This window comes from Tinamus guttatus, unplaced genomic scaffold (genome assembly GCF_059628265.1).
Source record: "Tinamus guttatus ecotype Peru unplaced genomic scaffold, ASM5962826v1 Tinamus_guttatus_pri_ptg000177l, whole genome shotgun sequence".
In the NCBI taxonomy this organism is placed as follows: Eukaryota; Metazoa; Chordata; class Aves; order Tinamiformes; family Tinamidae; genus Tinamus; species Tinamus guttatus.
This window is the reverse complement of record NW_028288711.1, coordinates 721959-746706: the sequence shown is the minus strand read 5'-3', so window position 1 is coordinate 746706 and position 24748 is coordinate 721959. Positions and strand designations below refer to the sequence as shown.

Below are 24748 nucleotides of genomic sequence, written 5' to 3'. Positions count from 1 at the left end.
ACTTACAGTCTTATTATAGGTTGGAATTAATCTGATACAGACAGTTCCTGCACAATAACCCCATGCGTGGGCAGCTACACAGACCCAGCATAGCAAACCGGCTGTGCAAGCCTCCTGGCACCACAGGTGAGGCTTTTCTTTAAAATACATCCTGTTCTCCAGCTCATTTTCCTTGTAGATCATGGGTATGCAGGTGTAACAAGGCAGGCCTGCCAGGAGATAGTGAATTTTTTCACTCCTTTCCCCCTTTTCTTCAAACCCTTCAGTGTTCAGTTTCATGTTAAACAGGGGTGGAGGGGGAACAGCTCACAGGCTCCAGTTCCTTTTGTTGCAGAATGACTGTTTCCACAGACCACTGTCCCTGCAGTCCTTCCCTGCTCTGCCTTGGGCTGACATGAGGGGTATCCTCTATCTCCGGTCTTCCACGGGGCTCTGTGATTTTCTATCCCTCTTCTCATTTTTTATGCAATGCCAATGTCTCTCTGGTGACTGCTCCCTTTGCCTTCTTCAGGTTGTGGAGCTTCTTCAAGACAGCTCCTCAGCTAAACCCCAGAACAACATTCAGCAAGTTCGTTTCTAGAGCGGCTGTCAGAGACTTACCTGGTCCAGATTGTCTCCTGGGCAGTTTGGCCAGCTCATTCTTCCTCCTCCTTCCTCACTGTCCTGTATCTGCTAACATTTGGCGCTGCTCTCCTGCTGCCCCACTACAGAAGGGGAAGGTCTCTTGCTCCAGCAGCTCCAACCTGTGTGAAGTAGCTTGTGTTAGAATACGCTGCTCTCATCCCCTACATTTCCCAGGGCCAAATGACTAATGAGGCACAGCTCACTGAAGGCAAGGAGCCGGCACTCCGACACTACCTCTTGCTTTCATTACCCCAAGCTGCAAGCAGCAACTTGCAAAATTTCCCTTATGCATGTGACTTTGTCCCTGGGCTCATTTCAGAACTGTGCCTTTAACCCTCTAGAGTTTCTCAGAAGTGCTTCCTCATCTGGCACAATAACAGGGAGGAGATCCAGCTGCAAGGTTTAAACACATTTTCTAGGGGGTCCAGAGTTGGAGTCAGACTCTGAAGGTCTTGAAGAGGTAGCACGAGCTGAAGAGCAGCAGTCAGCCGGCCATCCTCCTCCTCAAGCAGCAGAGCAGGATTCACTATATGCAAATCCCAATGTTGCATCAGATCAATTGCCATGAATATATAAGTCAAAGCCAAGCATCAGCCATGGTGCTATAGGAATTAGAGGATATAAACAAAGAACTCAAGGCTGAGAATGAGTCATGTTAAATTTAGTAAATGGTTGTAGAAGTGCACAGCCAGAGATAAGACCTGGGAGGAACCATAGTCCTCCTTCAAAAGAGGAGGCTGTGCTGATGCAAAGGGTAGGTGCAAATTTCCTATCTGCTGTATCCCAAAAAGAAGAGGTGGAACCGCCTAGTCAGATGGGCTGCTCCAGAACTGTCACTCTTGCAATTTCCTTGCTGGGGGAAGAGAGATTCAGATTTCTTTTGGAAATGGGATAACTTGGATAGGGATAATTTGGATGGGATAACACAGAAATAACATAGGAGAAAACACTCATTTTAAGCCATGTGGAGTCATGGTTTCAGGAGCACCAAAAGCTGGAGGATCAAGTGAATCAAATACATCAATAAAGAGTCAAAAGCAGCTTCATTGCACTCCCTGTGTAGACTTCCTGGAGAAAATGCTCTTCTCTCCAAGGCCTGATTTTCTGCAATTCTGTTTGCCCAAAACAGGGCTGAGTAATGTGTTAACTAAATCACATGGCTGCATGGGGAACAGAACTGACTCAAAACCACTTACCCACATAGGATCTTGTTACACTCGAAACTGGCAACTCACACAGTAATATCATAGAAGCATTGAGAGAAATCAGATAATCTGCTTGCTGTTGTCAGTGGCTCATGGCCCAGCCCACTTTCCCACCTAAAAAGGAGCATGCAAAGCTCTAGGTTCCTTTGCAAATGCTCCCCATCAAAAGATTTGGCTTCTTTCCTCTTCTTATGGCCAGCTCAAGGATCCTGATAAAGAACACAGCGACTGAAGTGCTTACAAAGAGCACCCTCAGCTCACTGCAAGAAAACAGCCCAAGGCAAAACTCCGTGTGGCTAATAATCTTGAAAGGGATTCTCTTAACTGCCTGTAATGTATATAACATAGCATATGCATATAACCTAACTATTTCTTAACAAGAAGTACATGTATGGACTGATCTTGGCATCAGCTTCTCATCCCATTAACATGGGCAGAAAAATCCTGCTATTCTGGGATGATCAGCTGGGAAAAAAAAAAGGCAATTTAAATGTTAAAAGGTTCCAAAACATGAAACAAGTCTTACAACATTAAATCTTTAGTATCCTGATGGAGACCATTTGAAGAACAGCAACATAAAGCAGAAAACCTGCAAAATACTCCAGAAGAAGAAAACAACAAGATTCGGAAAATAGCATCCAGCCTGCCCCATTCAGATCCCTATGTTGGTGCTAAGTAGATCTGGCAAGAGACTCTCTTCTACAAAATACATACCTCAGCAGCCTGCAGAAGGAGGTGCAGCACTTTTAAGTTAGCTCCCTTACTGGGCTGATGAGAAAACAATCTAGGTAAACAGGTTTTTCTCTGAAAATTTTCAAGGCACCTATTTCATGCCTATCTAAGAAGCTTAGGATAAAGCTCCACTGAAGCTTAAGCCAATCAATATTGAAAACAAAGATTTGCAGTTGTTTTTCTGAGTTAGTTTTCCACCAAACCAACTCCCTGAGCTTCTAACCTCAGGATCGCACAAGTGCCGATACTAGCCCAAAGGAGATGGCGGATCTGCAAGTAGAGTTGTGGGGAGCCAAGCTCTCATAGACCCAGTTCTTTCTGACTTCAGCTTTCACCAAATCATATGCTTCGAAATCTTAAGAAGGTATTGATTTTCTGGGCATCTTATTTGGGGCATAACTTTGATCCTTCTGTTAGGCAGGAGAGCTCAAGCAGATATCTTCTCAATCCAGACAGACACTCTGTCATACAAAATTCCATTTTGTAGCTAGTTTATAAAACATTCATCGGTGATTAATATATGATGATAAAAAACTACTTCTTTTTGGATTCCAGATGGAAAACAAACTGCATATTATATCCCAGACTTTGCCTTAATGTCTTTATTGATATAAACCCTGATATCAGGGTTTCTGGAGTGCTAAAATGAGTCTGTAACATTCCTACCTCACCTACTAACAACAGTCCCACAGCAACTTTAGCATTAAGGATCCAGAAAAACAAAATTTAATCCTAGTAAAGCCAACAGGGAGAATTGCAACAAACAGAAAATATGGCATAAATCAGTAAAATAGAATAGAATTTGGAGAGACAATAAAGCAAAGGCTCCAAGGAAATAAGGAACCACAGACTGTAGAACAGAAAGAGGAAGCTGGTAGGAGGATCTCAGCACAGACCCCTATCCCAGAACTGCAACTTTTCACTTCCTACCAGAGGTGACTAGTTCACTTCCCTTCTCAAGCAAGACATAATCTTTGCAAAAGTTTACTGGAAAATCCTCTGTTTCAGGGAGCCCTGTTGAAAGGCTCTGAAATGGAACTCATTTAGAAAAGCAAAATTGAACTGAAGAGCGTATGTCCGGCAAGCAAAGTGCCTCTGAAGTGCATCTTGATTGGGCACTCAGAAATTGAAATCAAAATAAATGAAAATACAGTCTTCTCTGCGTGAGGAAGCATCTGTCTGGATGGATAAAAACAGCTCATAAAACAACCCCCAAATCCCTTGCCAGGCTGCACAAGAATCAAAATGAAGGCAGCTTGGGGTTTCTGCCTTCACTCACTGGTACCTACCAAGAAGTCCTGACTTACATATCCCCATGGCAAAGCTGCTTTCAAAGCCCCTGGCTCTCACTTCACTTGCTCTTTGCCTCTTTTCTGTTTCCAGGTCTTAATTCTCTGATAATTAGGTGATGAACTCCCACTGCAGCCTTGTTCACAGACAGATATCTCACTTCCTACTCCTCAGAGGCAGAAAGGAGACTTTACCGTTCTTTCTCATGTGGCTGAAACTGGTTGTCAAGGCCAAAAGTTATTTAGGGGAACAAAGAACAACTGCCCAAGCTGATTGCCTTGGGAAAAGGCAATGGCAGCTCCACAGCAGCAGTGATGCTGAAACCTCCACAGCCATCTTAGTCTGCAGCCTGTGTGCCCTTCCTGGTAAAAAGCGTGTTTAATCTAAAACTTTTTCATTTCAAATAAAGCTGATTACGTCTTCCAGGCTCAGTGAATCTGGTGATGAATTCAAGTCTGTGCTCTTTAAAACATCCTCCCATTTATTTCAAGACTTTTCCCCACCACTTTCTGTAACGGAGTCTTTAGTCGTCCCCCCGGGCCTTTCAATCACTGCTCTAAGGCACATTTGCTAAACTTCTCAGGGCCCTTCATTGCTCTGTTCTGGACTCTTTCCAATTCACTTACATCTCTTCTACAGCTCAGTGTTCAAAACTGCAAGCTGTATCCAAGCAGAGAAATCACCAACATTTAAGAGCACAGTAACTCTCTTTCTCACTTTCATTTTATATATGACACTTCTATTAAGGGGTTGTAGAATGAAGAGCATTTCTTCAACAGCAAAGCATTTGCTGGCTCAAGTTCTGGTGGAGTTAATAATAATTTCTACTATTTCTGCAGTGCTGCGTAGCTGGTTTCTGACTGCTTTGTTTCGGTGTATTTGATTTCACCTTTCATTGTTCAGCTTTGCAGCTCTCTTTAGGGATTTTCATGCTGCTGATTTCCTATCATTTCTTCCACTTATCAAAGTAATTTTGAATTCTAATCCAGCCTTCTAAAGTGTTTGTCTCCATTCTCAGTTTGGTGCCCTGGATACATATTATACCTGCATTCGCCATTCCACAGTGCTGCATTAATGAATATATTACAGAAAAGTTGATACGAGGGAAAAAAAAAAAAAAAAAACCTACTACCATTTGAAATGTTCCCCAGATTGACAGTGACCACTGATACCTCCTCTCCGACAATGAGAATTTCCAAAAAGGGAACCACATACCTTTGGGGTTCAGGAAGACACATGAGCTCTTCTTCTGCCCTCGAGAACGGAGTCGAAGTCTTTACGGAAGTCGATATGTAAATCAAGGTGCAACTACCTACCTGTTCCCTGCCAAGCAGGTTTCTCCGTGGTTCTGCATGCTGTAATCGTGAGCGGCAGCTAACCAGGCAGATCTCATTTTAGATTTGATGAAACTGCATTTTTTGTAGATAGATGTTCTGTCTTTGTTTTTTTTTTCTCTCTCTCTCTCTCCTTCCAGTGAGCCTTAATTAGAACATAAAGTTGTTGAAAGTCTTGTTTTGCCCTTCCACTTTTCCTGCATGCACACTCTGCTCTGATGAACTCTACCTTACTATTTGGACAAACAACTCAGGAAAGCTGATAGATTGACAGTCATTAAATATAAAAGTTTTATTTCATATCTTTAAATTACATGTTTCAAATGAAAAATGACACTTGCTTAAAGGATAAAGCATGATTCTTCTTATTTCATACTTCTACCTTTTTCCTATGGAGACTTAAACTTGTAGGCTTTTTTTTTTTAATTAGGCTAATGCAAAAAACCCTGCTTGTATCTCAAATTAAAAAAAAAGGGAAGCTTGTTATCAGCCCTGGGTAATGATTCTGCTATTGATCCAGCAGATTCTTTATTAGATTATTCTGAGACAGCTGAATGTAATTTAATACCTATTTATTTTCTATTCTTACGCCAGTCTGAGATACAATCTTTTCTGCATGAAATTAGTCCTTTCTCCTTTCAACCTCAAAGAAAGATTAGACTAACCTCCTTTCTTAGATTATTTCAGGAAGCTGTCTTTCTAAACAGAACATTGATCTTGAGGGTACTGGGTAGTCTTACAAAAAGCTTACAAAAACATAGGCATGCAGGAAATTTCCTTCTTTGTTTCCTCTGTTTGGGGCCCGGAAATGGAGCAAGTGAGGAAGGTGAGAGAAAGGATACATTTAAACTAGAAAAATCACTTTCTCCAAAACAAATATATCAAAACATTCTTTTAAAAACAAAAACAAAGACTTTTTTATTTCACAGGAAGCACCATAAGCCAGATGCTAAAAGTAGTAGATTGCCCTACCTATCCACACTAACTAATTAACCCTTTTCAGATGTGGTACTGCTTTGACATTCGCCTGCTTTTGTGGCACCTTATGGGGTAACCCAGGCTGTGGAGGACTGGGCAGGGTCCTCCCTGTCTTCAGTGCACCAGCCACATCTCATCCTTCCTTTCCATTGCTAGATCCTTTTCTCACATTCTTGGATTTAAGTGTGATAACTCTACATAGAATCAAACTCACTGCATTCTTGCTTCAAAACGACCAAAGAATAGCTGGACACAGAAACTCAGCTCATTTCATTCTCTATCTGGGCACCTACTTCACCATCCCACTTCAGTTGCTGGGTAACAAGGCTCCAATTATCCATCTAAACTGGTCTAAAGGAGAAATATCGATGTTGGAACCGCTCTGGCATAGAGAACGAAAGTTGAGCTCAGCATCCCCACAATTGGTGGTCTCTCCTCTGGACCACCTACAGCAAAGACTCGAGCACAGAATTTCTCTGTGCCAGATAAAAGGTTCTAACCAGAGCCCTCCTTGGTTAAACAGACATCTGCCAGAAGGAGAGACCAACCTTCAGACCTCAAAACACAGCCCGAGCAAGCAGCGAGCTCTGTCAACACAGGCCTGCCTTAAAAAAATCGAGCTCTGGCTTCAAGTAGCACAAATGAGTGTTCTTATTGTACCTCTTACTGCATGTTAAGCCTGTGCAGGTGACGGTCATATTTTGGTTTTAATAAGCCATTTCCTCCATCTGGTGCTCCCTCCATACTGCAGATGACAAGTCTTCCTGATAGTACTACAAAAATAAAAGATATTACATTTGTGTAAATGTATGCATAAATTTGTATGCATAACATTTGGAAAGGAATTCTCTTCTCCCCTCCCCACCCCAAAAAAATTCCAAAAACTGTTGACGAACATGTATATTACTGACATCAAATTGTACTGGGTAAATACTACAATGTACTGGTGCTGTTCCCACGAGAGTGCTTATTTACAAACGGTTTTAACTGAGGGAAATCATAGAATCATAGAATGCTTAGGGTTGGAAGGGACCTCTCGAGATCATCTAGTCCAACCCCCCTGCATACGCAGGGTCACCTAGAGCATGTGGCACAGGACTGCATCCAAGCGGGTTTTGAAGATCTCCAGAGAAGGAGACTCCACAACCTCTCTGGGCAGCCTGTTTCAGTGCTCAGTCACCTTCACTGTTAAGAAATTTTTCCTTAAGTTCCTGTGGAACTTTTGGTGCTTCAGTTTCCAGCCATTTCCTCTAGTTCAGTCAGTGGCCACCACTGAAAAGAGACCAGCACCATCCTCTGCACTCCCTCCCTTGAGGTACTTATAGACACTGATTAGATCCCCTCTCAGCCTTCTCTTCTCCAGGCTAATCAGCGGCATCTGCTACTGATGTGACTTTGCACAAACAAGACAAGACGAGACACGCACCCTGAGCGCTTCTTAGCTGCACACAGCACAAGGACTCTGCGGCTGGACTGCCAGACAGTCAATGTTTCTGCAGGCCACAGCTCACGTAAAAGAATCAGGTATCTGTATGCCTGCAAAGCATATTCTGGCCACCTTTAGGGTACCAGAGCAAGCTTTGCATTGCACACACAGAGCCACATCTGCCAGGGCAGTGCAGCACAGAGACTTCAGAGACAGATTTGTTTTAGAAGCTGGAGTGGGTCATGTTCTGATTTAACAAAGTTGAATTCTAGGTAAATCAGAGGATTTAAGTCGAGACACCTCACATCTAGCTCCACACCTCCGTCAGGAGAATTTTTTTCCCCCTGCAGAGTATTTTTCTGGTGCAGTCTGGCTTAGGTACAGACACAGGAGTAGGCCTCCTTCCCCCAGAGCACCCCAGTGCAAGATTAAAGAACTTTCATTTAAAATGAAACATCTACATGGCAAACAAAGTCAGCCTTGCTTCTGTGCAAAGCCGCACAGTCAGGCAATTCTCAACAGCTATGTTTTTCAAGGAAACATTACAGCAGTAAAAGAGAAAACTGATATTTTTGCAATACATTAAAATTTCCTGCAAGTTCTAAAGGGGAAGTCTTCCTACCACTTTTTAACCAGGGAGGAAAACATCACATGAAAGTGATTTTTTTCATAATCTAGACAGCAAGGATACAAAGTCCTTGTTAAAAAAACGAAATTTATGAACCAGCCTGATTAAGTAGAGAGCACACTATTTTTTTTCTGAACAAAGTAGCAGTCCCTCTTTACAGATAAGCAAACTGGATTAAATTAGTAATTACAGCCTGGAGCTAGGGGGACTTTAATGAACAGTATCACACTGGAACCTGAGCACCTGTTCTCAACAGGGAAGCTTTTCATCTCCAAAGATTAAAACTAGCATGGATGCAACCTTTTGAGGCCATCTAGCAACTTCCCCGTCATCTGACTAGACTGACTAAAACTGCTTTGATCCTATTCTCCTTGTACTGACCTGGCTCTTTCCCAGTGTGACATATTTTATTTTGCAGGGTGTTTTTGTTTCAATTTTACAGCATAGTTAATGGTTTTGATTCCTAAAGAGATCCTTTCAGAACCACAGTGTACCACTATAAAATATTACTAAAGGAGACATGAGAACAGTGTCTACTCTTCCTTTGCCCTGCGTGACTGTGGGCATTATGCCTTTCATCCATTCCGTTTTCTTCCCTCTCAACTGCAATCACACCATACAGGTCTGAGGGATTTTTCAATGCTGCTCTAAGTTAAAGTGGTAACAGGGTTTTCTTTCTGCAGAACAGTATCAATAAGGATTCTTGTTACATTCCCAACTGCATGAATCTTGGATCCAATCAGCTATATGCTGATCAAGAAGGTCTCTCCTCTGGGAGAAGACTTATGCTGAACTCAGCAAAAAAAGTAAAGGCACATTTAGTTGTTTAAGGGTGGGAAGGGGAAAGAAAGAACCTGCTGAAACATGAAGCCTCTTGATGTTCTTCTGTGTATTTTTGATTAAGGAGCTAGACAGCAAGGCAAATACAGTCACACACTTCACATTGTTCTCAGGTAAAGCAGGATGCTACAAGGACATTATGACCTTGGCATTAACAGAGCAGTGGCCAGTACCTAACAAGGGGAAGGATAATTACCATACAGCGCTCGACTATCAAGCTATTCTGCTGTGCTGGCAATGTTATTCCCCCTAATGGTCACAGGAACATTTGTTCCTGAAGGTTTTCGGAATGAACTGGCAGGTAAAGCATCAGACTGGAGCCAAGAGGTGTAATGGGTTTTGAACTCACCTGCTGTGACCTTCAGACACTTACTTTATCTCTTACTCTGTCCTTTATCCATACTTGATATTCATTCTTCAGAGTCCAGACTAACTCAATGCAATGAGTCCTGTTAACACTTGCAGGAACAAGGGAGCAGGTAAAATAAGACTGACTAAAGAGACTTCAGAGTTAAATATGTGTTTTTACTTTCAAGTGTCATAGTGCCAGACTTGTAACTCAAGCTAACAGTAGAATATACAGAGGATATCCAATACAGAGAAATTTAAGCACCTGAAGATTACCAGCCAGTACTGCACAGCCAAAGAATTCTTCTTACTAGGTTTAATCCTATGTAAAGGTTAACAGCACACCAAAAGATACATTTTGGTCTACAAGAATACAGTTACACAGAGCTGACAAATATGGACTGAGGCTCGCCATTCAAACCTGGCAAACCTCCAACTCCTCTTTCCACTTCTCCAAGAAAAACTGCTCACTGAATCTTATCCAGAAAAAAGGAGCACTAACAGGCCACCTCGAATATATTTCACAACTTAGCACATATTTGAGACATGACTATTCTGTGCTTGAATAAGTTCTGAAGCTATGTCAAGAGGCAAACTAACAGAACTCCAACAAGATATTGATGACCTGCAACTCATTGAAATAAATTAACATCGTTACAAGAAGAACAGGTAAGGTATGGCTAAGGGCTGTACATTCCACCTGAAACTCAGATGTTACTGCCAGCGTTTCCAGGATGCTCATCCATTCTTCCACAACTACCCATTGATGCGGTAATTCACATGGATTTCAGGTTTGATTTCACACACGAGAGATAGCAGCTGGGAGAGCACTGCCTCACGGTTCTTCTGGAAGTTCTGCTGGATTACGCTCATCTTCCCCTGGGTCTCCTTCTCAACTTCAGTGGTGCAGCTGCCATGAGATCCAAGGGCCTACAAACAACAGAGGAAATTTTTCACAATTTCAAGTAGCTTGATAATGAAAATACTATGACTGATTCCATACTCAGTCATTCTGCAGAGCCTCTCCCATTTATCAGTTATCAGTTTAGAACATGGGCTTCTCTAAGCAGAGCAAGAATGTCTGAAATCACAGTCCTATTGTCCTTGGAACTACAACTAGAAACCTCTGGGCATTACAGCAATAAATAGCTTAAGAAAAATAACATTCATAATTTAGTTTAAGCACATCATCCAATTGTTTCTGTTCTTTGAGATTCCTTATGAAAATTCCTTACTAAAAATACCTTATTAAAAAAGCTCTGGGACACATCATAAGCACCACAAAGACTCCCACCCACCTGCCCCAAAAGCAAGGGAAGAAAGAGAAACCTTCCATTGCGCGTGGGTAACAACAGAGGCACAGAACATAAGCTAAAAGAGGAACTAGCACTTTGGGTGCCTTCCATGAAGAGTTTCTCTCTCCAGAAAACTGTAAATAAAATAGAACCAACAGGCAAATTGGTAAATTCCCCTTATTAGCCTAGAATTGCCTGAACCAAGCTAGAAAGCGCTGCAGCTCTCCAATGGTAAAGGGCTTCAGTTCTGCACCTTTTGGGAACACCTTCTCTTGCTCAGAAGAAAGACACACACAACACCAAGACACAGCAAGCTAGACTGCTGCTCAGATCAGCAAACCACTTCAGCAAGACAGGGTCACCTGTGAGGCAAGGGGTTTCTACAGTTAGCATGGTGAAAAACAAGCTTGTGACAGAAGGAATGAGCTCAGTCTTATCCAATACTGCTCCAGGCAGAAGGTTTGTTGGGCTGAGACCCTCCCTGGGCACCAGTCAGTACACAAGCCTGTTGGATTAATTCTTTGCCAGTTAATACTTCTGGCTTCCAATATTCAACACACCCCATTCGGAATTTTTTTCCACTGCTCCACATGACATGCTGCCCTTTGAGGAAGGCAGTTAAGGGAAGTAACACCAGCTGCAAGGCTAAGGACCCGGGTAGAGAACAGTGAATTATCGAACACAAACCGCTGCTTCCTTGGCTTTGAACTCCTTCTCCCTCTGCAGCCGGTACTGTTCAATCTCTGCCTGGGCTTCTTCTTTTGCCTGCTTCAGCCTCCGATTCTTTCCTGTTTCAAAAGGACGCAGCAGATTAAATGAAGGGAAGGTATCGAGCACAGGTTTCCCCACACTCCTCCAGCCACATGATGCAAAACCAACCCTGCAGCACTCACAGCAGTTCCATCGCCAGCCTCCCCAGGCACTGAGCTTCCACCAGCGACAAGCACCCAGTTCTCTGGGGGACACTCCTCGACAACCTGCAGGCCTGGTGTCATTCAGGAAGTGTGACACATCCCGCAGCACAAGGTGCAACCCTAGTTTTGCACTAAAAGAACTGCCCAGTGCGTGAAATCCTCCTTGCCTCTAGCATCCTCCCTTTGAAGGTTATCATTAGTGAGCTACAATAAAGCTGTAAGAGGTTAGAAGTGCAAGGCAGCAGAGCTGCATTAAATAACAGCACTCGAGGTTAGGTTTGGTTAGCACCCAATTTGCTTAGGTGGGGATCCTGGAGAAAGATTTGGGCTCCATTTAACTGAAAAAGTTGACTTTAACCCCCAAGAAGTAGCACTTTCTGCTGTATAAGGTATCTGGTCATCTATGTCAAAATATAGAGTCACTGAAGCCACCATTGGCAAGAGCATCCCTTTGGCCTTGCTCTCACTAGCGAGGCAGGCAGGGTTGGCAGGCAGGGTTTTGTCTACAGAATCAACATTTCCTGAGCAAAACGCTTCCTGGATGCTCTCCGCCTGTCCCAGGGCCAGCCTGGGAAGCAAAATCTACTGAAATAATGAGCACAAGATAACAGCTCCCACAGAGAGGGAGAGAGAGCCCCTCTGCACACCTCGAGCACAGACAGCTCTGGTGCCTCTGTCCAGCTCCCGAGCGCTGGTTTAGTGCCAAAACACAGATATCACCCTTGCGAGGCCACGCAGGCCGGGAAGGCCCCGCGCAGCAGCAAGGCCTGACCACAGCTTCCCCAACCCTCTGCTGAGGTCCACTCACTGAGCAGCCAGGAGGGGCTGCTCCACCACCAGCAACGTTGTGAAAGGGAAAAAAAGGGCGTCAAAAGCAACCTTGGAGCCTTTCTGTGCCGGCTAGGCAGGGCTTAGCCACGCTGTATCCGCTGGCCAAGACGGACACCGCCACGCCTGGAGGGAGGCGGGCAGGAGGCCGTGCTGCGTGAGGATCGAGGGCCGCTCCAAGCCCTCAGGGGCCCCGCGTTACCCGGACCCGGGCAGCGCCTCAGGCCGCGGGCCGGGCCGAGACCGGCCCGTACCACCTCCCGCAGCTCCCCCCGCGAAGACAGCGGACACCGCGGGGCGCCGAGGGTGCCCGCCGGCCCCTACTCACTCTTGCGGGCCTCAGCCACCTTCTCGGCGGCGCGCTTCTCGGCCTGCAGCAGCTGCTGGATACCCTGCGACTGGCTCGCCATGGCGGCGCCTCCACGAACCGCTCCGCGCCGGGCCGCGCCGCCACGCGCTGCGTCAGCGCCACGGGGCGGGGCCGCCGCCTGCCCCGCCCCGCGCAGGCGCCCGACGGCCCCAACGGCCCCCAACGGCCCCCAACGGCTCTAACCGTTCCTAACGGCCCCAAACATCCCCCAACGGCTCCCAATGGCTGTAACGGTTCCTAAAGGTCCCCAAGGGCCCTAACAGCCCCCAACAGCCCTAATGGCTCCCAATGGTTCCCAATAGCCCCTGAGGGCTCCCCGTGGCTCCCAACTGTTCTAACGGTTCCCCACAGCCCCCAATGGCTCCCAAAAGCCCTCAATGGCTCTCAACAGCCTCTAATGGCTTAATAGCTCTCAACAGCTCCCAAGGCCCTAACTGCTCCCAACAACCCACAAGGCTCCCAACAGTTGCCAAAGGCCCACAATGGTCCCAGTCCCTCACAGGGCCCTGGTGCCCCACAAGAGTTCCCCGCGGGCACTGACGTATCGGTAAGGTCCTCGGCACTGAGCCCAGCCCAGAGCCATAGGGAGTCCAGGCTGGCAGCATGTGTGAGGAGGCTGCTACCTCAGCTCACACTGAATTATATTTTTTTAAATGTTGCCCTAAATTGTTTGTGTAGATGAATAAACCACGGCGTTTTGTTGGGTTTTGTGTTTTTTTCACTAAGTGAAACCCAAGGGGATAGGGAGGTCAACACAGTAAGATGCTCCCTGCTTTGGTTCACACTTAAGTAAGGATTTCCTATGGGACATGGTGGAAGTGGAGCGGGATCCGTTGTTCTTCATTAAAAAAGATGAAGATGAATCAAAAAAAAAAATCCCAGAATTCCTTCAGTCATTGTCATTGTTGAGGCAACATGGAGGCAGCCTCAGCAGCTGGAAACCGAGTTCCTGTGCTGAGCTCAGATCCACAGAGGTGCACGGAGGTTTGTGACCATCCGGGACGTCTCTTGGGGGTACCTGGGAGGAGGATGCCCTGTGCTCCCAATGCTCCTGCTTCCCTGCAGCCCCTTTTCAGCCCAACCCTGGGCTGCTCGAAGTCCTGAATGCCAGTTCCACCTGACACTTTCGGGGTGTAAATCATCATTTTTGCCACCACAGCCGTGTCAGGGCTGTGACAGTGACTCATATCACTGCAGGGAGGAATTAGTGTCTGCTGCTATGCCTCTTCCGTGCCCAGTGATGGAGGGGACATGAGACAATGAATCAAGTGTGTATTTAGAGAGCTAAACAGGAATTATGAGTATTTGGCAGGGTGACCTTCATCTGGTCCCAGAGATTAACTAAATGGGCTTAGTGGGTCTGCCAGTCCAGCATGATATTCACTTCAATAAAAAAAAAAAGCTATAAAGATGGGGTGAGGAGCTCCAGTCACAAATATGTGTTTCAAACCAAGCCTGGAAACTGGCAATCTGGGTAATCACCGGAAGCCTCTGCAAAGCCTATGAAATCATGAGACTTTCCACTGACCCCTGCAACCTTCCAGTGAAGGAATGTTGCTGTTCCCTTCCAGATATTGTTTGAAGATGTTCATGTGCTGCTAATGGGAGTTGAATCCACAGTTTATTCTCATGTTTTGTAGGCAAAGCAACTCATTTAAATTAGTTTGCATTTGAATCAGATGCGTGTCTCCTAAAATCACGATGGTCAGTGAGTGGGGCATTGTTTTCTTCCTGGATGACTGTGATTTTCAGACTCACTGCTTCTGTCTAGTAGTTATGACACCCTTTTCTGCCAGCACAAATATCCTGCTTATAATTGCACCAAATTTCAGTCAAATTCTCTGAAAGTACAGCAGGGATTAACCAAAAAAATTCAATGTGTTTATGGTGGATTATTTTGTTACTAAGCAAATGGGGAAAAAAAACAGTTTCAATTGAAAACAAAATTTCATTTGGTCACATTTCTTTTTATTTTTACTTTTTTACATTTACTTTTTACATGTCTTTTTACTTTACATTTTAACTCAAATGCTAATGCTTCACCTCATGGTGTGAGTCATGTGAGACCTTTGACTCTAAAAGATGTTTCGTCAGCTTTTCAATTCACTTAAACTTCTGACAAAAAAAACTCTTGATTGAGAAAAATGTGTTTCCAATTCTTAGACTTACATTTGCATATTTGCATGAATAAGGGTTGTCTGCACAGTTTTAATTCTATTTACAATGGATTTGAAATGAATTAGCATCATAAATACTTGTAACTTGGCTATTATTCTCCCCAGATTCATGGTACATGTATTTGTCACTGTATATTACGGAGGAAGAGGCTATCCCAAAACTAATCCTAGCACCCCATTACTTGTCCAGTGCAGATTTCTTAATACCGTAGACTTGACTACTCCAGTAGTGTCGTATACTCCACATTCAACAGAAGACTGAGGAAAAATGTCTTTATAAGATTAAGGCTCGTTCCCATCTCATCCATGGGGAAATAAATTGCTGAAATTTTTCTGACACAGAATTACTTCGTCTTCTGCTGTTCTGCCTCAGCTAGACTGGCTGATAAATCAAAGAGCACAAATTGTGCCCACTGTCAGCCCTCACCAATCTATAGCTTTCCCTACTGTCCTCCAGGGTTTTTGGGTACATAAACCCTCATATAACGTATTTAGTCATGAGAAGTTCAGTATTTCACAAATATTATGTCCATATCTGAGGTCTGTCAGCATCTGAAGCTTCAGGAGGACTTAGAAGAAATGAAGATAATGGATGAAACTGGTGACTCACAGTTCAGTCAGGCTTTTTTTTTTTTTTCAGAAAAGAATGACCGTTCTGCAGAGCGTGAAGAAAACAAAAGCACTTTATTTTTCTTTTGCTATTTCTACAGATGACTTTCACTAGAGAAAAATTAGCAACATTTTCTGTTTTTTAAATTCATTGTCTTTCATTTTCCAAAACAAACAAACAAAAAAACCCTGTACCTTTCTTGATAATATTGAAGACTGACTTTTGTTTTAGAATAGTATCTTTCTTCTTTTGTTCTGCACTGGATCATAACTCCAAGCATGTGTCAAACTGGTTTCTGCATCAAGCAATAACTCACAAGATGTTTCTAGAATCAGGAAAAAAATGCAGATTACCTTGTCTCTTTTTGTTTTAGTTTCTAAGCACATACACACACATAAAAATGTATTTTTAATCTTGTAGTCATTAAAGATTCCAAGACACTTTTCATAAGAAATGAGATTTTAAACATTGTGTCTGGCTTCTTTCCAGATCAGGTAATTACACTCTTCTTCTCTAAATTCTTTTAGTACTTTCAGTTGGATGCATTATTATTCTCCAATCCCTGACTTAAACTGTTGTGTTTTGCAATTGTCTGCTCTTTTAAAAAGCCTCAGTGTTGAAGCCCGTAGTACCTGTGATGATTGTCTTTTAATAGGAAGCAAGATGATTTCTCTCTTCTGAGACTTAATTCATTAACACAAATCACTTTGACGCTTTGTGATGATGTGACTGTTGTGTGTTGCTAAATGATTTTCGGTGCGTAGTTATTAATTATTCATTGCTAGTTTTTGTTTTAAACAGAATTCTTTTTGGCGGGGCAGGGGTAATTTAAATTTATGAACTGAGTGTTAGAAATCCAAGGCAATATGGCAGTAGAGTTTACATGAGAAAAAAATCAACCAAACTTTCAGCTGCACAAACCAGTCCTTCTCGAGGGCTTGACAGATCAAGAATTTGCCCCAAATATCATCCCAAATAATCAAGGGCAACTTAAATTCTGGGAAAAAAAGATTGCTGCTGATGGAATTACACCAGAAGGAGGGAACTAGGTTTACAGTGTAAGAATTGATTTTGTGAACAGAATTTTCAAGAAATCATATTTCTGGTGCCAGCTTGTGTTAGCGTTCATTGAGATGAACATGTCGCCTTATGCTGCCACGAGGGCAGCGGTGAGGGAATGTTGCGGCCTTAGCACTTTTGCAAGAATATGAGGAGCTGAAGCGATGGGAATAAGAAAAGCAACTCTATTTATATATATTTTTTTCTATTATGACAAAATATTTCAGTGGAGGATATTAATCACTTCTGCACCAAGACCAGTCTCAATAGTAATTCCTTGACAGTTCTTGCTGTCCGATTCTAATCAGAGGTTGAGCTAAAAAGTGAAGGGAATCTACTGTTCTCTGCAAGGAATGTGATTGGAAACTTTAATGCATTCCTTGTGGAATGCGTGAGTGCTCCCCGCGTAGGTGCTGCCCCTGCCGTTCGAGCTGCTGGAGCATCTGCCGTGTGCGAAGCCACTTGGCCTCCCGGCATTAGGGAGCATCATGGACTCAGCCACGAAGTCTCAAGCCACTAAACTGTGACAACAGTGGACCTGGGGAGCGAACTGCACTTTACACACACATAACGTCTGTTTGCTCCATATCTAAATGATATGATGACAGCAAGACAAAGTAGATCTTTTCATACACTGAAAAATGATTGTTTTTCCTATGAGCAGCACCAAATCTGTGGCTAATATCAGTTCTGTGGTTTCTGCTGGAACAGGAGCATTACTCCCGTTCCACAGTGGGATCACCAGTTCAGTGATGTTTTCCCTGTTGTAAAACTTCTCCCCTGGTTCCTCGTTTCAGCTTTCTCTGTCGCAAAGCACTGAGTAGCCTTGTTGTGCACCCCCATTCAGGCACTGCTTTCAGGTGGCTGAATTTTGGTGATGGATGAAGTAATTCCTGCATATGTAGGTTGTTTGGTGCTTTGAGAGATGTTTGGAAACATGACAGACTGCAGTGAAAATCTCAGTCATTATCAATATTGCTTGGAAATATATATAAAAAAATGTCTGAGGCCTCAATTTAATTTGGATGCTTACTACAGGCTCTGGAGAACAGGAAAATATACTGTGACAATAATGCAATACATTGCAGTACAGTGACGCCAAGTAGCTTCAAGATGTGGTAAAGAGTCGCTAGATATTTCTAGGCCACGAGGGAACATGTGGGTGCTGGAGGGATCCCTCTCAAACAAACTCTTGTTCATCCAAACAAAGATGAGGCTGGAAATCAGCCAGACAATTTTGTTTGGGTTTCTAGCAAGTACCCTGTTTGCCTTGGGGGCTCTGAGGGCGATACATAACGAGAGGGGCTGACATGCACATCCCTGATGGACTGTCACACCAGCCGGCTGCAGGACTCCCACCTGCAGAATAAACCAGCTTTTCCTCCTAGAACGGCTGCGGAGCGAGGCCGTGCCTCCTGCCCCAGAGGAGGGTGCCTGCACCCTCAGCTGAGCTGGGCTGGAAGCCCAGGCTTGGACAGTGAGAGGAACCGCCACACTAAGGATTTCCAAAGGTAACGCTGTAAGCACCTGTGCACTGACAGAGCTACCAGCTGGAGCTGATTTGTTTACAGCATGAATGGAAAAAAATCTAGTAACCAATCCCTATTTTTAGATTTTGAAACAGCTTTGGGAACCTGAGCTTTAGCACCCCTGTACATATGGTCCTATGCACACAGTGAGGAAGGCCACAAAAGGAAGGTGAAACCAGCACAACCCACCCAGGCCAATGCCTCTGCCAAGCAAGAGCCCCAAGGCTGCTGGTCCATTTTGGCAAGATGGTATTCCCGTGTGTGGCCTTACCTAACAAAGGCACAATTCCCTGCTGGATCAGGCTTATCCAAATTACCTACCTGTTCTCTTCCTGCTTTTCCCTCCCCAGATCAAAACTGTACCCCATCCCATTCATCTGCACTGCGGTTTGCCAGACAGCTCAGCTGTAGAAAAATCAATCTGTTTTCCTGCCTCACCGTCCATCAGCTCTGTGACTCTCCCAGCAGCAAGGCTTCTGCTGCCAAGACATGTTCTTCATCAGCTGGTGACTGCGGAGCAAGCCCAAGGCCATTTGGTTCACAGTATTACGGAGTTGCTCGTGCTGGGGCTGCAATCATCTACCTAATTGTGCATTGGGCTGGGGTAAGCAAGTGCTGTTTGGGCTCCATGGAGTGAAAAGGCAGTTCAGGAGGTTTCAGTACATTAATAGTGTGATTAACCTGAAAAAAACACAGTAACAAACTGATAATCAAGAATAATAAATCATCTTCTTACACACATGCGTGGGCAGGCTTTTTTTTCCTTTTTTTTTGTGCATTGGAAAACTAAGTCAGCCCAAAACACCATAATATCCTTCAGCACACAGCAATTACCTAGGAAAAGGTCAGAAGTACGTGATTAAACTCTGTTTGGGAAACATAGAAAACATGAGATGGGGCCTCCTGGCTTTCTGATCTTTAAGGCACAGATAGGAGCAATCAACAGTTTCATTGTAATTTTCCCTCCAGGTCTAGTCCTCTTGCAGAAGGCATGGGTACCGAAGGTAGCAGAAGAGCCTGGAGCTAGAGCAAAATGTGCTTGTCCGGTGCTTGAAGGACACTAGGAGGAAGGGGCTTACTCCACCTTAGCTATCCGGAACAGGTAAAACGTGCTCGGTCTCCTTACCGACAGGCAGGGAGCACCAGCACATCCCAAGGACCTGAGCTCTCCAGACTTACTCCTGCAGCTTGCTGTGCCCAACCACTTGGGTACAGACTCCAGGCTTCTGCTGAAGGCCCAGCTCGATGCTTGGTGACAGTAACAGCTACCTGTCCACCAGCAGTAACAAGAGCTACTCACAGGAGAGGGCCAGCAAGGCTCACTGTACTGGGATTTTCAAAGGACTTTAGGTCATCAAACACCCAAGTGTCACCAAATGTGTACCTCAGTTGGAGGCTGTGCTCATTTCCTTTGAAGTGAATAACTCCTGCACATGGAATAGTGCAGTGAGTCATCTGCTTGGCTCCTCATCTACAAAGGAAACTTTGAGTGAGCTTTGGGAAGGGCCCAGCTCACAGACTAGGGGGAAGAGTTCCTGTCTACTCTTCTCTTTCTGGAGAGGAGAGGCTCCTTCACTGGTGGCTGTTGCATTGCGGTGCACATTCACATGGCAGCGTCTGCACTGACAAGAAACAAGTACCTGCCACTTGGCTGCTGACAGAGGGCTATTTATAACAGCAGGGAACATTTCAGGATCATGTGCAAATATACACGGGAACAGCAGCAGAGAAATCAGTTTGACTTGCCATAGCACCGGGAGTCACCACGGATGCCACAGCAGCCCCCGGTGTGGCCACGGTTATTTTAGCTTCCAGCATTTCCCGGGTGCTCTGGAGTGTGTTTCAGCTGTAGCGCCCCCGAAAGCCGGGGGATGCCGCAGCTGAGAGCGCCCCGTCCACTGCTCAGAGCCCTGCGCCGTCCGCAGCCCTGGCACGCTCTGGAGCACGAGGACGTAGGCAGCTTCGTAGGCAGCTTCGTAGGCACTGTACCGAGGCTAAGCACTGAGCAGGAGGCTTCATATAGACAGATGGGAGACTGAATGCCAACTGCTGCTGTTAATAAATCACACCCAGAGCAACTTCAGACATCCAGTCCAAGTGCCGGGCCGCAGCCCTTCTCTTAATTTGAGATGATTTTAAGGATAGTGAATAAAATTGGATCCAGGGCAAGAAGAATATAGAGACCTTCAGGGACTGAGGCAGGGTAAGTCTGTACCATGAGATCTGTTAACCTGCCTTAGTGCTCTCATCAAGGAAAGACATGGCACTGCGGGCATCCAGGCTCTGTGAAACCTGCTGCGGCCAGGAACCGATTGGCAACTGCTGTAAGACCTCCCTGCATCCCATTCGTTACGTTAATCCTCCCAGGAAGAAGAGTTTTGTATAGACAAGTCCAGGCCAAGAGTCCAGAAACAAGTGGGCAGGGTCTGTATCTCGAAGGTGGTTGCACACGGCGGTGGTGGGGCCAGGACACAGCCACGCTGGAGATGGCAAGGTGGGAACTTGCCCTCCCACAGCCTCAGCAGCACTTGGTGGTGGAGGCGCACCCACGGGAGCAGACCGGATCGTCCCAGCCTGCGGCACCTTCAGCTGGACGGGTTGCAGTATTTCAATAATTCAGCTCTACAGCCATCCCCAGAGCCACCGAGTCCTTTTCACACTGAGGACCTTGCTGATTGAACGCACAAAATGCCTCCCTTCAGCTTAGGCAGCAGCACTCCTCTTTGCCCAGGCTGCCCGTGGCCGCAGGAGCCCTTCCTGCCAGCCAGCCAGGGCTCCAGACTGCCTCCCTTTGCTGCCAGGAGCTGAGCATGGAGGTGGAAGGGAAGAGCAATTCCTCATTTCACTCTGCCAGTGATGAGACATAGGATCCCAGGAGACACATTGCAAATTCATCTTGCTGATAATAACATGATATATGAACACGGGCAATTACTTAGAGAAGTATGCAATCTGTTAGAGCAACACTGGGCCATTAGCATTACTAGCAGTATTCTTGTACCTATGATGTTGCTTTGTATTCATGCCGGGCCTGATCCAAGCCCCAACAGCATGGATCAAGAAAATCCATTGATTTCAGCGAGCTTTGGATGCCTACCTGAATGCCAGAGGCAGAGCAGTGCTCCTATGAGAACATCTTTGCATACAGGAACCTTTAAAAGCCTCACTTCGATTTTGCCAGTGTAAATAGGCTTTCTCTTCTCCCATGTAAGGTTTTCTGTTGGTTTGATCTTTTCGCTCCTTTTTGTCATGGATATGTCTAGGCTTCGAAGGATGGGAATGTTACAGAGCTCAGAGTCTCACTCTGATGGCAATACTGGAGTGTTATTTGGTTGTATCCACCTGTGTGCTTGAACAGAACCAAGAGCTTTGCATGCTCAGGATTTTAAATGACTTGAAGAGGGTTTACCACCCAGGCAAAGGGATTCAGTGTTGTTAAATGCCTGTGGAAGTCCCCTATGACTATCCTTTAGCAGACAGAGACTGAAATGTTCTAGCATGATATAGGGCCAGACTTTTAAAATCATTTTGGCACTTACAGATGAGAATAAAGGCTTGTTTGGGTTGTCAGAATAAGGTTCCTCACCCTAAATGACACAAAAGGAGAAGGTAACCTAAACTCCTTAGGCCTTGCCTGTTCCCCACAGCTGCTTAGACTTCACACTGAATAAATTAACACCCACCCTTACCAGTATGAGTACAAATACACTAGCATGAAAATGATTTATTCTGCTCTACATTTAATACAGAGAAGGGAATAAATACCAGTAGAGACATCTTCATGCAAGTGAAAGTGGGATGAGCCACAGGATCACACCATGTATCAGCATCACTAAACAAACAGGCGAGTCCTAGGGTGATGGACATAGAGGGAAGCGAACGCCGAGGCGCAGAGCTGGAGCACTGTGCACCACAGCAGCTGCCTGCAAATGAGGCAGCTGTGCCTGTGCATCCAGGAGCTCACATTAGAAAGAAGGAAAAAAGTGCAGCTGATTCACCCCAGGATAAGTCTGCCACTCACCATGTACAGATACATCATTTTTTAGACCTGCGCCGCACCTGCTGACTTACCGCAATGTGCCACGTGGCAAAGCCGCGTGCTGAATGAAACCTTTATACCTGAGCAAAGACAGACCCACACAGTGCTCCTTGCCAAAAATACATAAATAAATCAGCCTTTGCAGTTCTTTAGTGTTTTGTAGCCTGTACTGCCCAGACATGATATTGTTGAGACAACAGCAGCAACAACAGAGCAGAAATCTGAGGGGTAAGAATGCACAGGGTCTTATGTTATCAGGCAAGGATGGGTGTTGGAGTTATCTAAGGCTATTTTAGTGGGAGCTTCTGGTTGAATTATGTACAAAAAAATCACATAGAGGTCAAACATTCATAACACGAATGGAGTTTCCTTCTGGGTTCTTTACACTCTCATTGGATGCCTGAAGTATTAAGCAATGAGGAGTGATCCCTGGCTAGGCCTCTTGGACACTGCTGCGGTTGTAACTGGCAAAAGTTACTTATGGTACTTTTATCTGTTAATTCTCCTGATTTTCCGTGGGTCAGGCTTTTTCATGGAAAGAAACTACTCATTAGCAGCTACTCCTGCTAGAAATGACATCCTCCGAGCTCTTGCCATGTGCAAATTGTGGAAGCAGCTTCCCTTCTGATTCCTGCAGCGCACTAAATGCACAAAGCTGCCATCCTTCGGTCCTTGCAACGCTTCTTCTCAGCTTCTTTGTAGCCAAATCACATTGATTTCAGAAACCAGCTCGTTATGTAGCCTAAAAAAGTCCCTTTGGAAAAATGTGTATTGAAGCCTCTCCAGCTGCAGGAGCACAGCCCCTACTCAGCTACTTGCCATGTTGGTTGTTCTACGCAACATAAAATACAATAGACTGAATTTGCAATAAAAAGGAAACAAAACATAGGAGAAATTTCCCTTCACAGTCTCATTCTGCTGCTAGGTAGGACTCTGGCAGAGTCCAAGCTTCAGGCCTTTCAGACAGCCCAGCCAGGGGGATCGGATCAAAGTTCTGCTGCCTGGAGCTCCGCAGATCCAGCATGGCAGGGAATGGGCAGCCAGGCTGCTTGTTCCTCCCCGCCTACACTCTGCTCACGTCTAGGAAACCAAATCCTACTACTGTTACTAGTCTTGGAAAAACACAATTATGATGGGTAAAACTACCTCTTCAGCTCTAGCCTGAGTGTTTTCTGGTATAGAAGATCTAAACCCTGGGATTTTGTTTGGAGAGGAGTGCTCCAGCAGGGAAGATGCAGAGCGGCAGGCCTGCCTCTAAACTATGTGTCATTAGCCGTAATTCCAGGTGTGGATGCAGCAGTCAAGCCTGGGGTGGTCCTCGTTTCAGCCGGAGGCAGCAGGGTGGGACGCAATGGGGATCACCTTCCAGCTGTGTTTGTTTTCTGTGTAACCGCTTTTCCTTTTTCTTTTGTAAAAGTGTATGTTATCGAATCAAGCATGTTTCATATATACAAAAAGTACACATATATATCTGTATAAATATATACAGAGAAAAACTTGCTGAGGCTTGTGGTGCATTTATGCTTTCAGCCCTGCACATCCCCTTCCTCCACTCCCTCTAGTTTAGGTGGCACATGTAGTTTTGGGCTCACACTCAGTGAGGTGCAGCAGAAACACCCTGTGTGATCAGCTACATATTTTATTACAAAGTGCTCAGACATTTTTCTTTTTTAATCCCTACTTTCTTATGAGTGACAACTAGTATTTAAACAAACACCTGGTATTTTCTAAATCATTTTGTCTTTAATTAAAAGCTAATATTTATAGATGAAGGCAGATCTGCTGTATACACCAGAAGAAGGTAACACTCAGTCTCCCTTTCTGTACTGCTAGCATCTTTTTCTGAGAGTCCTTTTGCAGAAACTAGGATATTATAACCATTAAGTGCTATTGATTGCTCTCTCTAATGGAGGATATGATTTTTTTTTTTATTAAGAACTTGCAGTCCTGGACTATTCAAGCTCATTTCATTTATCAATTAAAACTATGAAGACTATAATCACATGTGAAAAGACAGAGCTGTATGTCCGCTGCCCATTGGAAAGGAGCACCCAGCACTGCGAGTGCCTCAGTGAAATAAAGCAAATGCAGCTCTGCTGTGGAGCGACTTTATCGTCACCACTGTGACTGCAGAGCTGGACTGGAAGATGCCCCGTGTGCTGCTCCAGGGGTTGTACAGAGCCAACTTCTCGTCTCTTCTGGAAGTAGAAAAGAAGACAATGAAAACTTATCCCCTACACAAACACCTTCCCACCAGAAAAGAAGAAAAAAAAGAGAGAAATAAGAAAAAAGAGCAGATTAATATGCATTTTTCTAGTATTAGCACAGACAGAAGGCAGTGTTTTCTAGCCGGTCATTCAGCAACTAGCTTTCAAGGAGAAAGTCTACAGGCAAATGCAAGCAAGCTGTTGGTGGGATGACAAGCACCATCCTAGGATGCCAAGTACCATCTCATACAAAGAGTGAAGGTCCAGTGTTTCTTCTTCAAAATTGAATCTAGCCACAGATCTGACTGCAGGCAA

General features: G+C 44.8%; 1 protein-coding gene across 1 annotated transcript; it reads right to left on the bottom strand.

Annotated features, from left to right (window-relative positions):
• Positions 1 to 9561: 9561 nt before the first annotated feature.
• Positions 9562 to 12867, bottom strand: ATP6V1G1 (ATPase H+ transporting V1 subunit G1). The gene is made up of 3 exons (XM_088523292.1): positions 12771 to 12867; positions 11388 to 11488; positions 9562 to 10335 (listed from the first exon to the last, which is right to left on the bottom strand). Exons 1-3 carry the CDS (start codon positions 12850 to 12852, stop codon positions 10162 to 10164), a joined length of 357 nt encoding a protein of 118 aa, XP_088379418.1. The 5' UTR covers positions 12853 to 12867; the 3' UTR covers positions 9562 to 10161.
• Between the last annotated feature and the right edge of the window lie 11881 nt (positions 12868 to 24748).